Source organism: Coffea arabica, chromosome 2c (assembly GCF_036785885.1).
Source record: "Coffea arabica cultivar ET-39 chromosome 2c, Coffea Arabica ET-39 HiFi, whole genome shotgun sequence".
NCBI classification, from domain to species: Eukaryota; Viridiplantae; Streptophyta; class Magnoliopsida; order Gentianales; family Rubiaceae; genus Coffea; species Coffea arabica.
This window is the reverse complement of record NC_092312.1, coordinates 15,528,061-15,540,467: the sequence shown is the minus strand read 5'-3', so window position 1 is coordinate 15,540,467 and position 12,407 is coordinate 15,528,061. Positions and strand designations below refer to the sequence as shown.

General features: G+C 38.5%; 2 protein-coding genes across 4 annotated transcripts; both read left to right on the top strand.

The window, feature by feature from the left end:
- The first annotated feature begins 346 nt into the window (after positions 1 to 346).
- LOC113731177 (uncharacterized) lies at positions 347 to 11,211 on the top strand. 3 transcript variants are annotated; one of them, XM_072074548.1, is made up of 10 exons: positions 347 to 757; positions 1,256 to 2,894; positions 3,490 to 4,914; positions 5,227 to 5,447; positions 6,823 to 8,576; positions 9,158 to 9,587; positions 9,695 to 9,857; positions 10,321 to 10,424; positions 10,580 to 10,671; positions 10,760 to 11,211. In XM_072074548.1, the coding sequence occupies exons 1-10, from the start codon at positions 528 to 530 to the stop codon at positions 10,834 to 10,836; spliced, it is 6,135 nt and encodes a 2,044-aa protein (XP_071930649.1). In that variant the 5' UTR covers positions 347 to 527; the 3' UTR covers positions 10,837 to 11,211. The 3 variants fall into 3 exon arrangements, 2 of the variants coding, with proteins under 2 accessions (XP_071930649.1, XP_027112080.1); XM_027256279.2 differs by having other exon boundaries at positions 5,227 to 5,555; XR_003458507.2 differs by lacking the exons at positions 9,695 to 9,857; positions 10,321 to 10,424; positions 10,580 to 10,671; positions 10,760 to 11,211 and adding an exon at positions 8,857 to 9,029 and having other exon boundaries at positions 5,227 to 5,555; positions 9,158 to 9,290.
- Positions 11,212 to 12,011: 800 nt separating this feature from the next.
- LOC140035518 (uncharacterized) lies at positions 12,012 to 12,407 on the top strand. Its single transcript, XM_072076778.1, has one exon. The coding sequence runs from the start codon at positions 12,012 to 12,014 to the stop codon at positions 12,405 to 12,407; it is 396 nt and encodes a 131-aa protein (XP_071932879.1).

The window sequence follows — 12,407 nt, the reverse complement described above, 5'->3', positions numbered from 1 at the left end:
CATAAAATAGGATTTTTGTAGAAACAATCTATATAAAAATAAAAGCGGTATGCACATTTGTTTTACCTTTTCATTTACTAAGTTACTTCATCGACTTTGTCCAAATCCTAATTCTAAAGAGGATTTTAAACCCTTAGGAGATACTTTAATACTCCACGTAAATAAAAATTGGATTGGGTGGTAAGATAAGAGTGAATGTAAGTAAATAGGAGGTTCTGACATTTACTTAAAAAAAAAAAAAAACTAATATCTACAAACCATTTGGGTCAAAGTGACGATAAAGAAAAGTATAGGTACTAAAGTGTCATAAATAGTGCTTTATAGTTTATAAGATGTAGACCCTCTTTCCCAACTTCCGCACCAGAGACACGACGTCGTCGCTCGTTGAATTACTGCGCTTTTTCCTAAAACCCTACAAGAACAAGAACCCCTGAGAATTAAATTCTGGAGCACCTCCATCACCACCACGTCCAAGAGCCCTGATACTGGCTGATTCCGAGCCGAGACCAGGGGAAAAATTTACGACGATGAAAAACAAGAAAAGAAAGCATATGCATGCCCACCAAAAAGAAGAAGAAGAAGAAGAACATCAGGGTCCTTCTAAAAGCTCCAGAGTTGACTCCTCTCAAGGAACATATGAAAAGCAAAAAACAGAGGCAGAAGATGGGAAACTACTGTTTAATTTAGAAGAGGTGTCTCCATGGAGGAATTTACAGTTGATTTTGTTGCTTCAGAATAAACACATTGATCTTCCCACGTCAGTATTCTTCTCTCTCTTTCCGTTTCCTTTTTACTAATCAGTAGACGCACCATTGTCATTTATGCTAACAGTATACGTTCAATACTTAAGTTGTTTGACAAAATTGTTCAAATGAGTGGAACAGTTTGGGGATTCCTGTTTATTATTTGTTTGAAGGGGATTCATGCTATTAGAAAGCCCACTGAAGCTTTGAAGGTTGTTTCCTGTTTGTTATGTTTCTGTTTTCATCTTTGTGTTGGGTGGGAGGTGAGGGTGGGTTTGAGAGTTGGCTAGGTGTAAAGAGGGCTGCTTTTGGTTTAGTGTTGCAATAACATCGCATGAGCTGTCGCTCAAGGAAGCCAAAAAGGGTTGGGTTTGGAGGGAGAATAAACCAACGTAATCTACTGTCTTCCATTTTCTCAAACACAGCTATTCTGTAGAATGATTAGATTAATTTGTCATTCAAAGATTTGCCATATTTCTGTTGGAGTTTGATTGGTTTCAATTTTAATGCAGGAAGCTGGAGGTGGCTTGTAAGTATGTGCTGTTAAGAACATCTATAAGAGAAGATGGTGACGACAGCCTTGAAATTTTGGATGCAGTTAGTATGTCAAGAGTAGTAGTTTTTGTTAGCAACTGGATTGAGTCAGTTTTGATTTCTTCAGTTAAAAAAACTCCAGATAAAGGATCTGAGGGTCACCCAGAAACTGTTGGCTTCTGTTTAGATTACAGATGCTGGGTGATTCTGAAATTCTGTTTGGAGGAGTCTCTAAAAGTTAATGTATCATTGAACTATTCAAGAGACTTTCTACGGGTAATTGATTGCATCTCACGGGATGCATTGGCATGTTTCAGTCTTGAGTTAATAGATTCCAAGGAGTCAGCTTTGAGCAGTGAAGGCAATGAATTGCAAGAAACTGTGCTCAGTTGCATTTCATTCATATTTTCATCCCATAATGGGGTTGCAAATGCAAATTTGGACTTGTGGATTATGGTAACTGATACAGTGCTTGAAATTGTCAGAAAAGTTTTCAGTAACAAAGTTGCTGACAGCAAGGCGGGTATCTTCATCCTTCAATTCTCATGCTATCTGCTTGAGCCATTTGCTAAGTTTTTGAGAGTCCATCCAGCTCGTAAGAATGGTTTTCATGATTTTATTGATCGGCTTCTCGAGCCACTGATGCATCTATTGGATGAGTTACGTCTTTCTACATGCAAGGATCTAGGATGGAGTAAAAACCTACTAAAATTAGTTGAAGAAATTTCATCTCAGGGGTTATTTCACGCAGCTCATATTGATGGATTTTTGAGCTTGCAGAGCACAGGCAAGTATAAAAAATCTGATGACGGGAAATCAAAGGAAAGAATATTTTTTATTAAAAGTTATCATAGAAAACTATTTGACAAGTTGGAGAAGATCATAGCCTGCAAAAATTCATTGCCATTAGGTGGCGTGGGAGCACTATTTCACTTGTTTGTTGTGTGTGCCACAAAGCAAAAAGGAGTTTCAAGTGTCAATAAAGTTTCCAGGCAACTGGAAGATTCTGCTGGTCATATTTCTGAAAGGTCTTCTGGTAGCAGTAATGTGGCTTTACAAACACAGAATTGTTCAGGTTCTGTGAGTGCAGTAACACGGAAGTCTCTTTTTGATTTCTTTGTCCAAATTATGGAATCTTTTCTATCGCATATTACAATGCATCTTCAAGCTGAATGGAATGTAGGAACCCCCTTGTCAGATGTTCTGTGTGTGTTGATATCAGCAAACAAGTTGCTTGCCAGTTTTAAGCAGGAAAATATATACACACGATTGGAGGATATTTCTGAAGGGGCATGCATGAATTTCCTGAGATTCATTTATGAGACCATTATGTTGTTGTCTGTCAAGATTAAACATCTGATGTCATCATTTGGTTCAAATGTTAGAAATCAGGAGGTCCTGATTCTAATGGCAAAGGAGATAGTTGTTGCTGTGCATCTCTTAGTGGAAATTGAATATGAGGTTGTTGGGGATGATCTAGAAAACTTATGGGGGATAATGTTCACATTTGCATCCTCCAGCCAGTCTATGGTTGATGTGCCGGATAAGCACCTATTAATCTCGGAGATACATATTCTTGGATGTGCCCTAATCAATCTTTACAGTGAACTTCGGCAGGTTGGTTGAATATCTCATATCAATTTTGACATGACTGCTCTTGAGTTCAAAAAGTGGGAATATATAATGAATAGGCGATGTTGGTGCTGAAATCAGAGGCTTTCAGTTTTAAACGTTATTTTGTTTGATACTAATAGTGACCAACCTATGGAACATTGGCCTTTTGTTGGTAGAGACCTATCCCCCCGCCCTACAAGAAAAGATTTTCTCAGAGGGGCACAAGTAAGAAGGAAATTATCAATTTCATTTGTACAACCAGGCTATAGGCAAACTCTATTTGCTGAATAGGATGCAAACAACATCATAGGATAAGTAGGAGGTCATGGGTTTGGTATACAAACACAGTTGCATGCAAATGTAGCAATCTTAGTCTTTCCCCATTGCTTGTTATTGTTAGGCTGAAGGAGGTTGCATGTAACAATGACAGAGCTTCAGTTAAAGAAAAAATACAAGGGACCAGAAGTAGATGGCAGTTTGTTGTTTTTTTGACACTATTGTTTTGCATTTTTACACTTGATTGTCCTGTTTCAGTCTCTGTTTTCTTATGGTGGATTGGAATCTGAAAGATACTGATCTTATAGTTAAATGAATGCAGGTTAATACCTCAGTGTTTGCTCTCTGTAAAGCAGCAAGGCATTTGGAATCAGCTCATAAAGACGGTGAAGCATGCACTTCAGAATCTTATTGTTCTTGCTCAATGTCATTGAGTACATTGCTATGCTCGCTGGAGTTTAGACTTTCCATCTACAACGGTTTCAAGTCCATTCCAGAAGGCCAAGTGAGTGGATGTATTCGACTATTAACTGCAGAAATTTCTGAATCCCTGAAGTGGTTGAATGCTCAACTTCAGCTTGGTCCTGCAGATGATTTATCAAAGCCAGGTTGTACTGATGGTGGTTTCTCATGGTTTGATTTGAAGGCAGAACTTTTGGGAAGATTTTTGTCTGAAATATATACTTTAATTCTAGATTCCATGACTGTCACTTCTGGTAATTGTAATGCTGTTGGTAGTTCCATCAAGGATTTGATGGAACTTATGTGCCACAGCTCAAATAGCCAAGATTTACTTAAGCCAGATATCATGGATAAGTTTTTCTCCCTTGTTTCTGGACAAAGTTCCAGCTGGGGGGTTGGATTAGAAAATGATTCCTTGTCATGCTGGCTCTTAGTGTTCTTTTTCCGTCTATATTTATCCTGCAGAAGCTTATATCGACGAGTGATCAGCCATGTACCACCACATACATCCAAAAAAATGTCAGAAACAATGGGTGACCCTTATGCAGCTTACTCTGGGAAGGATTGGTTGGATGGCATTGTTCAGAATGCTGAAGGCTACTTTTCTTGGATCATCCAACCATCAGCTAATCTTCTTACCATAATAAACAATGTTTCAAGGATGTATTTTCAAGATACTCTGGCTGGTTGCCCGCCTTTAGTCTATGTTTTAAATGCCATGACTATTCAGAGACTTGTTGATTTAAACAGGATGACAAAATCCTTTGAATATTTGCTTGCAAGAAATGATAAGTTAATTGCGGCAGAGATGATTGATGATACTGGAGTATCATATAAGAGAGGTAAAAAGTGGAGGAAGTGTCTCTTGAGTATGAAGCAAGAGGCTGCTGGGCTGACTAAATTCATGATGTTATGTTTCTCGTCATTGTTTAAGGACCAGTTAACTATCTCATATGATAGTGGACTTTCTAAATGCTTATCCATCCAAAATCTTCAGAAAGACAATGCATGGGACCTTAATGTTGGTGCTCTGGACCAAAAGACATTACCAGCTGCAATGTGGTTGATTGCTTGTCAGCATATTGATATCTGGTGCAGACATGCTTCTAAGAAAGACCTTAAGCAATTTCTCACACATTTGATCAACTGTTCCCTTCTTATTGGAAGTGGTGGTAACGACAAATTTAGATCACACTGCATTAACAAGGTTGGCCATCTGAGGAATGTTACCACACAGCAAATCTCGCTTGAACTTCTGAATGACACTGGTCTCTATGAACAAAAAGTAAGATAGTATGTTCATTCCAGATAACATATTCACCAGCTTTTAGAGTTGCATGTGTCACACAAGGGACAGGCTGGCCTTGCCCAGTGGACCTCGTAATAAATTGTTAGTTATTGTTTATTTGCCTCTAGGGTGAAGTCATAGAGTCTTTATGTAGGCACCACCTTCTCCCTCTTTCTTCTTACATTCCCATGGTCCCAACCACACTTTTTGCTTTCCATTCTCCCAATTCCCACAGGCATCTAGCTATTCACTTAAAATTTTTTGACTGGATTCTAGCTGCAGGCAATTTCTTACTTTCTGGTATGTTAGTTTTTTCGCAGGCATATAGCATCGACATTTTGCCAGATCTTGGAAGCATCCTTGTCATCTATTTCTGTTGATTTTGGAGAAGGTTATCTAAGTTCACAACATGATTGGTCGGAAATTATACGCGCTCTTAGAAATCCATCTAACATTATTCATGTCAAGAAGTCTGCGAAGAATGCTGAAATTTGCAGAATAGAAGATGTAGCTCCTTCCAGCAACACTGAGTATGCTTTGTGTAACAGTTTGCTGAACTTTTTGTCTTGGATGCCAAAAGAGATTCTAGGTCCAAAATCTTTCCAATCGTTTGCGAATTGCATTCTCAAACTTGAGCAGTATGTTCAATTCCTGTGAACCTTAGTTCTGATAATATGTTTAAGTGGCTATGCATATGATATGCGAGATCTGCTAGCTGCTGATGTTGTTTTTGGCATTTAAGCCATTTTTTCAATGTGCGGTAGGTTTATAGTATATGTTTCCAAGGTTTAGATCTGTGTTTTGGTCTTAAGATGTGAACCAAACTATGGATGTTAACTAACTAGAAAAGTATAACAACTTGGGAATGAATTTTTTTGGTTTTTGTTTGCATTGTGCAAATTGGATCAACAACTAAATCCAGAAGGGTGGGGGTGGAATGGGTATTCATTGGATCATCTTTCTTAAATTTGCTTTATGGAGCCTTGGCACTTTATGAAATGAACTCTTTTACCTGTCATACTATTTTAAATTTAAAATTACAATGTGAAGATCCTCTTGCCACTAACATTGGCTCTTTCATTTGTTAATAATTTGGTAAAAGGATTAGTTTCTTTAATTTAAGTCCTGAGATTAGAAGTGGGACAGTGCCAGACTTTTCAGTAGAAAGATGCAGAGTGAAAAAGAGAAGCATAGTTCAAAGTTAAGACGGTAAAAACTCCCAACAGGGAACCATCTAGTCTTCTGTTTAGATATGACCTTTTGTATTAGCTATTGGTTCCTTCAATTTTTCGATATTTTCTTGTCTTTGCTTGACTATCCTTTGCTTTGATGATTTCAGTATAATGTGGGCTTCTTTTGACTGACAGTGTGGTATTGCATCTGTGGTCACTGTGGCATTCTAGGTTGCGTATTGCATCTGTGGTCACTGTGGTGTGGAAGCACTGACCTTTGGTGGTTGCTTCAGCTAACAACTCTTTATTTTTCAGTTTAAGAATTTGATATTGGCTACTTGCCCTATATAGGGTTTGTCTCTTGATTAATACTCCAGCATCTTAGTTAATAAGTTTGGATTCAGTAGAAGTATAAATGCACATTATTTGTATTACATATGCAAATTTTTGTGAAAGTTTGCCTACCTGTCTATATGTGGTTTGAATTTATGCTCTTTCAGATCCTAATCAGCTTAATCTTGTAGAACAATTCACTGCAAATTGGAAAATTCAAGTGGGGCGAGGACTTTATTATTTTCTTTTCTTATTTGATTTGAATTCTATGTTACTGGTTAGTCATGCAACATGAGTTACTCCTTTTTTTTTGGGGCAGGGGGGGGTTGCAATTTCAGTTTATGAAGCATGCACAGCTTAGAATTCTTTCTCAGTGTTTCATTAAAGTCGTGCATTTCAGGGTTGCGGTTGGCAGCTTGTTAGGTTGGTACAACACCTTACTTGCAGGTGGTCATGATGAGTTTTTCCAACTGTTTCTCTCCTGTCGGAGGACCCTTAAAAGTTTATTGATGGCTTCATGTGAAGAGAATATGGATTACAATCACTCTTCACTTATTAGCTTACTATTAGAGGGTTCATCTCCTGTATTATGGCTTTTGGAGTCATTGCTTGCAGTAGTTGGATTTCAAAATGCTTCTTCAGAAGCTGTTCCTTCTCAACTGAAAGATTTGTTATTTTCATTGATGGATCACACATCATATATGTTTTTGACAGTGGGCAAAAACCGGTTGCAAATTTCATTGCTTTTTTCAGGGATGGATTATAATGGACAAGATAATTTTGCTGTTGGTAGTCAAGACACAGATTTGGCTGAAGATGAACCACATTTAGATTTTTGCAGAGACAATGATCCATGTAAAAGTTTAGCACTTGTAGCCAATGTTTTAAGCGAATGCATGCAGAACTCACTTGCATGTTTTAGCCAAGCCTATGCAAGTGAAAACTTGGGAGTTCTGCCTGAGTTTCAGGAGTTGAAGAAATTGTCACCTGTGATATCTTGCATTCAAGGCTTCCTATGGGGTTTAGCTTCTGGGCTCGGCAACATAGATGCGGAGAATTGTAAAATGAGGATAAGATTGTCCAAATGCGAATTGGAACCTCTGTACAAACTAAATATCTTTATAAATACATGTGCAGAATATGTAAGCTACTTCTTACAGCTATTTCTTCTTGAGGATGATTCATTGGCTCAAAATCTAGCAATTGCTCAAAAACTTGACCAGCCAGAATTGGACCATCTGTGTTTGGAAAATGAAGAGGTGTTCATTAATAAAGGTGCTGATGGTAATGATGTTTTGCATGCGGAAATGTCACAAGTTAGTGAACCTTTTGGTAACAGAGGAAATAATGAAGTACATTATATTTCTGACAAATCTGTAGTGAAAGGGAAGCCCATTCCAAAAAATGAAGATGTTGAATCTCTTCTAGCCAAGGTTCAATTGTTTGATTCAAGATGTTTAAGGAAGACATTTTTGCATGAACTTATCAGAGGTGACAAATCAGAAGAGGCTTATTTTCTTAAACAGCTATTTCTTGCTGCTGCAGCTATATTGAGACTGAAGTTGGAGCTGGGTTCCACTGCTCTGTTGCAAAATATTATGCCAATTCTACTTGGAGTTTCTGAAGTCTTATTACTGGAATTTGCAAGAGATGTTGCTCCACCTCCATTTTCTTTTGTATGGTTAAATGGGGTTATCAAATTTATGGAAGAATTAGGTAATTGTTTTCCTTCATCCAGCCCTATATTATCCAGGAAATTGTATGGGAAGCTGATAGACTTGCATTTGAGGTCTATCGGAAAGTGCATTGTTTTACAGGGAAAAATAGCTACTCTTTCTTCAAAAGAGACTGGGTCAAGTATGGAAAAGCCAATTGAGTGGTTGAACTTTTCTGAGTCCTCCATTTCTCACGAATTGAGTTGCTTGGATGACTTTATAGCTAGACTGAGGACATCATTCAGAGTTCTGGTTCAGAAATCATCAGAGTTGCATTTGTTAACAGCAATTCAGGCTATAGAAAGAGCTGTTGTGGGAGTGCAGGACGGCTGCTTGACAAACTATGAAATTCATATTGGCAGTTTGGGTTGTGGGAAGGTATCTTCAGTTGTTGCTGCTGGCATTGATTGTTTGGATTCACTTATTGAATTTGTGACAGGTGAGGTTACTTTGCTTTTTGTACCTCACTCAGTTGCCCCCCCTCTTGTTTTGAATAACATTTTCAAAAAGATAATCTCTATGTGGATTGCCAACTTTCGGCATGTTGATTTCTTGTCTGTTAAATCGTGGATTGTTCTTGGTTTCTCTGTGTTTGTACATCTTTATGTCTCTTGGTATCTTCCTATTTTTCTCAATTGATATGTTAGATCCCATCAGACGATCTGGTTTTTTGCCTTCATCTGATTTGTTTCTGGAAGAATAAAGTAGTTTTTGCACAGAGAACCAAAGATTGGTGCTGAACAAGGCCTTGGTTCATATGGACCAGCAGGACCAAAAATTCTTTATTTGACATGCGGGAAAAAGTTGTGAATATAATGCTTTGGGATTTATTTCATTGATGATATTGGAAAGGAACTAGTATCACAGTAGAGCTATTTAGTCGACATGCTTTGTGAGTCCCTTTTTCTTCTCCAGTTGTTTTAAATAACAAATTGCCACAGTAATGCATCTTTTGTGAATTAGATCATTTCATGCAGTGTTATTTATGCATGTAATTATATTTTTTCCATTTGCTTCTAGGGCGCAAACGTCTGAACGTAGTAAAAAGACACATCCAGAGCTTAGTTGCATGTCTCTTCAACGTAGTCCTACACTTGCAGGGGCCCAGCATTTTCCAAGGAAATGTTAACTTTGATGAAGGTTACACTGGTCCAGATTCTGGGTCAGTCATCCTTATGTGCATTGAGTTGCTGAGAAGGGTTACTGGAAAGCATGCTCTCTTTCAAATGGATGCCTCCTATGTTGGGCAGTCCTTAAACATACCTGCAGCATTATTCCAAAATCTCCTCCAGCTTCAACTCTCCGATTCTTATTCTTCAACTACTTCAAAGACCACAGATACTTGCTCCCTAAAAATCACAAGTGGCCGTATCTTAGACGGAAGGTATTCCTTGGACCTATATGCTGCATGCTGCCGATTATTGTCCTCCCTTGTTAAGCATCATGGAAGGTATGCAAAAACTTCCTATATTCTTGGTTCAAATGGTCCTAGAAATCTGCCTTAATCCCTTTTTATTGGCTAATCAATTTTGCTATCCCTGTTCTGTTGATCTTTAGTGAGACTCAGCGATGCGCTGCTCTTCTCGAACACTCAGTCAGTATTCTTCTTCATTGCTTGGAGATGGTGAATATCGATCCAATTGTGAGAGGAGGGAATTTTGCATGGGAAGTGCAAGAGGGTGTTAAATGTGCCTGCTGTCTGAGAAGAGTATATGAAGAGGTATGTGTATATGTGTGTGCGTGTACTACTCAGGGATAAATTGCTCTTAAGTAACTCTGTGGATAAATTGATTCTTATATTCCATGCACTAGAAAGATTGTACTTTTCCGAGTGTTTTAGGCATGCTGCAAGATATTTCAACCTGTTCAGGGTTTGCAATTTTAATTTTAGTTCATGTTCCAAATCCCTATGCTTTTGCCATTTTCCAAATCCCTAATTCTTTTACTAAAAGGAAAAGAACTTGTCCAAATGCCTTATTGACCCCAAAAAAAAAAAAAATGTTGGTATACTCTTAATTTTAGCTAGACCTTGGAACTTGAATGGAGAGCAAACTAAATTACTTGATGCATGTTCAATTGCATGTACTGGTCTCACCCACATTAAATAACAATTGCCATTTCAAAAAAAAAAAAAGGAAAAAGAAAAAGAGAAGTTAACTGGTTATTTTTTCCTTGTTTTGCAGATAAGGCAGCAGAAGGATAGCCTTGGTCGCTACTGTTTTCAATTTTTATCCTGTTACATATGGGTCTACTGTGGATTTGGTCCTCTTAAAACCGGCATCAGGAGGTGATTCCTCGTGTCTTACGTTCACTTCGCGGTCTACTATCCTGATCATTAGGAATCTGGATTTTAACATCAATTATGGATGATATTTGCATCTGTCCAACTTTTACATTGTACATGCCTTGCACTCACAGCACAATGGTTGAACTTGTCAACAGGGAAATTGATGAAGCTTTGAGACCTGGTGTATATGCTCTAATTGATGCTTGTTCAGCAGATCAGCTTCAGCACCTTCACACGGTATTTGGAGGTGAGACAACCTTTTTTTTTTTTTTTTTTGAGAACTATAAAGGGGCTAGTTGCATCGAATCTAACTTTCTTATTCTACTGGTCTGTAGAGGGTCCTTGCAGAAGCGCTCTGGCAATCTTGCAGAATGATTACAAGTTATATTTCCAGTACGAAGGAAAAGTCTGAACTCAGGTTCTTCTGGTGGAAAAGGCTCGTATATTTGGACAAAGTGCTGTTCCTCGAGGGCTTGCTGGTTGGATAAGCAAACAAAATTTTGCTTTTACCTGTTCGTCATTTTTTGTGTGTGTATATATATGTAGTTTCTAGCGTCCGCAGACATTTAGGGGCCAAGACAGCAGCATGCCTAAATTCCGCTTGCTAGTGTCCTTGCAAGGACATATGGGCCTGAGGAGGCCCAATGTTTTTTTAGAGTTGGTAGTTGGATTCATTCGTCATTGGTTTCGAATCATTCCAAGTGGATCTCTAATCAGCACTGTTTGGTAAACCAAATTTACATTAACTTGCTATTCAAATACGCGCACGCACAATTATTACCTCCAACTTTGCGTTAAAACATTTGTATGGTTCAATTCTGCTTTGTTAGCTCCTCAGCTTCTCTTAACCAATTAATTATAGACTGGTTAGACGACCCACTTATGCTGCAGCTGCTTCAAAAAACATAGTACTATTAGATTTTTTTTTTTCAATTTGGAAAAAAATAAGAGATTGTTTTTTTTCAACAATCGAAATTACTGAAAATAACACAACAAAGATAGATTAACACTCGGAGATAATCGAAATCCTGGTGCAGAGAGTACGATGAAATGCCCTGAAATCAGGCACCAAAAGATGGGGATACAGTTTGCTTTCAAACTGGGCCAGTCCAACAACTGCCAATCAAGAACTGCAAAGTGGACCGTGACACATTAAATTACGTTGACAGGCCATTGATGAGTGATGAGCATGACTGATCCCCACAAATAAGGAAACCATTTTCTAGCTAGGAAAAAAAGTACCTTTCACTCAACCTACCAAAAAAAAAGTAATTTTTAAAAAAGGAAATTAACTTAAGTTCACTATTCCAAATGGTGATGATCAAGAAGTCGCCAAAAACAAAACCTACGGTTCTAAACTTTTCGTACACATTACCACTTAATTTCAGTAGGTCCTCTCACACTGCATCAGACATCCCCTTTATAGTCAAGTGCTGCTAATTGGGCAATAACTAGGACCAGCAGACTAGCAGTACAATAAGATTAAGTCACGTACCCCTTCAGTTCCCAACGACTTCCTGAATTTGTCCTAAAAATAAAGAGTCCAGACTCCAGAAGCCACCACTCAATCATCAATCGTATATGATCATGGTTCACAGAAGAAGCACTGCAGCCTCCTTCTTGGAGGTTTTCTCACTGAACCCTCTGCCTTATCCGGTTCTGCTGTTCTTGGGAGTCATCTGTATCTTTCTTGGTCTCCAGTCGTACGTCTCTTACGAGTCAGTGGTAGAGACCGCTGAAGTAAACCTGGGATGGATAATGTTTGCCGTGCCGGTGGTCTTGATATTCCTCGTGCGGTTTTTGTCCAGCATAGACAGCCCGGAGAGCTTCTTTTGGGGTACTTCGCCGTGGGATCGGCATCGGAGGATGCAGTACTATCGGTACCCGGAAGGGAGCTCGCCCTGGGGAGTGGCTGCCGTGATACTGCTGCTGATTGTTTTGCTGCAATTTCAGTCTACTTTTCTTGATAGTTGGTTTATATGA

What these genes read in the sequence shown, in the direction of transcription:
- LOC113731177 (XM_027256279.2), top strand. Translation starts at nt 528, where the DNA reads ATGAAAAACAAGAAAAGAAAGCATATGCATGCCCACCAAAAAGAAGAA. An exon ending in TTTACAGTGAACTTCGGCAG is followed by an intron (nt 2,895 to 3,489) that starts GTTGGTTGAATA and finishes AAATGAATGCAG; the next exon opens with GTTAATACCTCAGTGTTTGC. An exon ending in CTGGTCTCTATGAACAAAAA is followed by an intron (nt 4,915 to 5,226) that starts GTAAGATAGTAT and finishes CTGGTATGTTAG; the next exon opens with TTTTTTCGCAGGCATATAGC.
- LOC140035518 (XM_072076778.1), top strand. Translation starts at nt 12,012, where the DNA reads ATGGTTCACAGAAGAAGCACTGCAGCCTCCTTCTTGGAGGTTTTCTCA.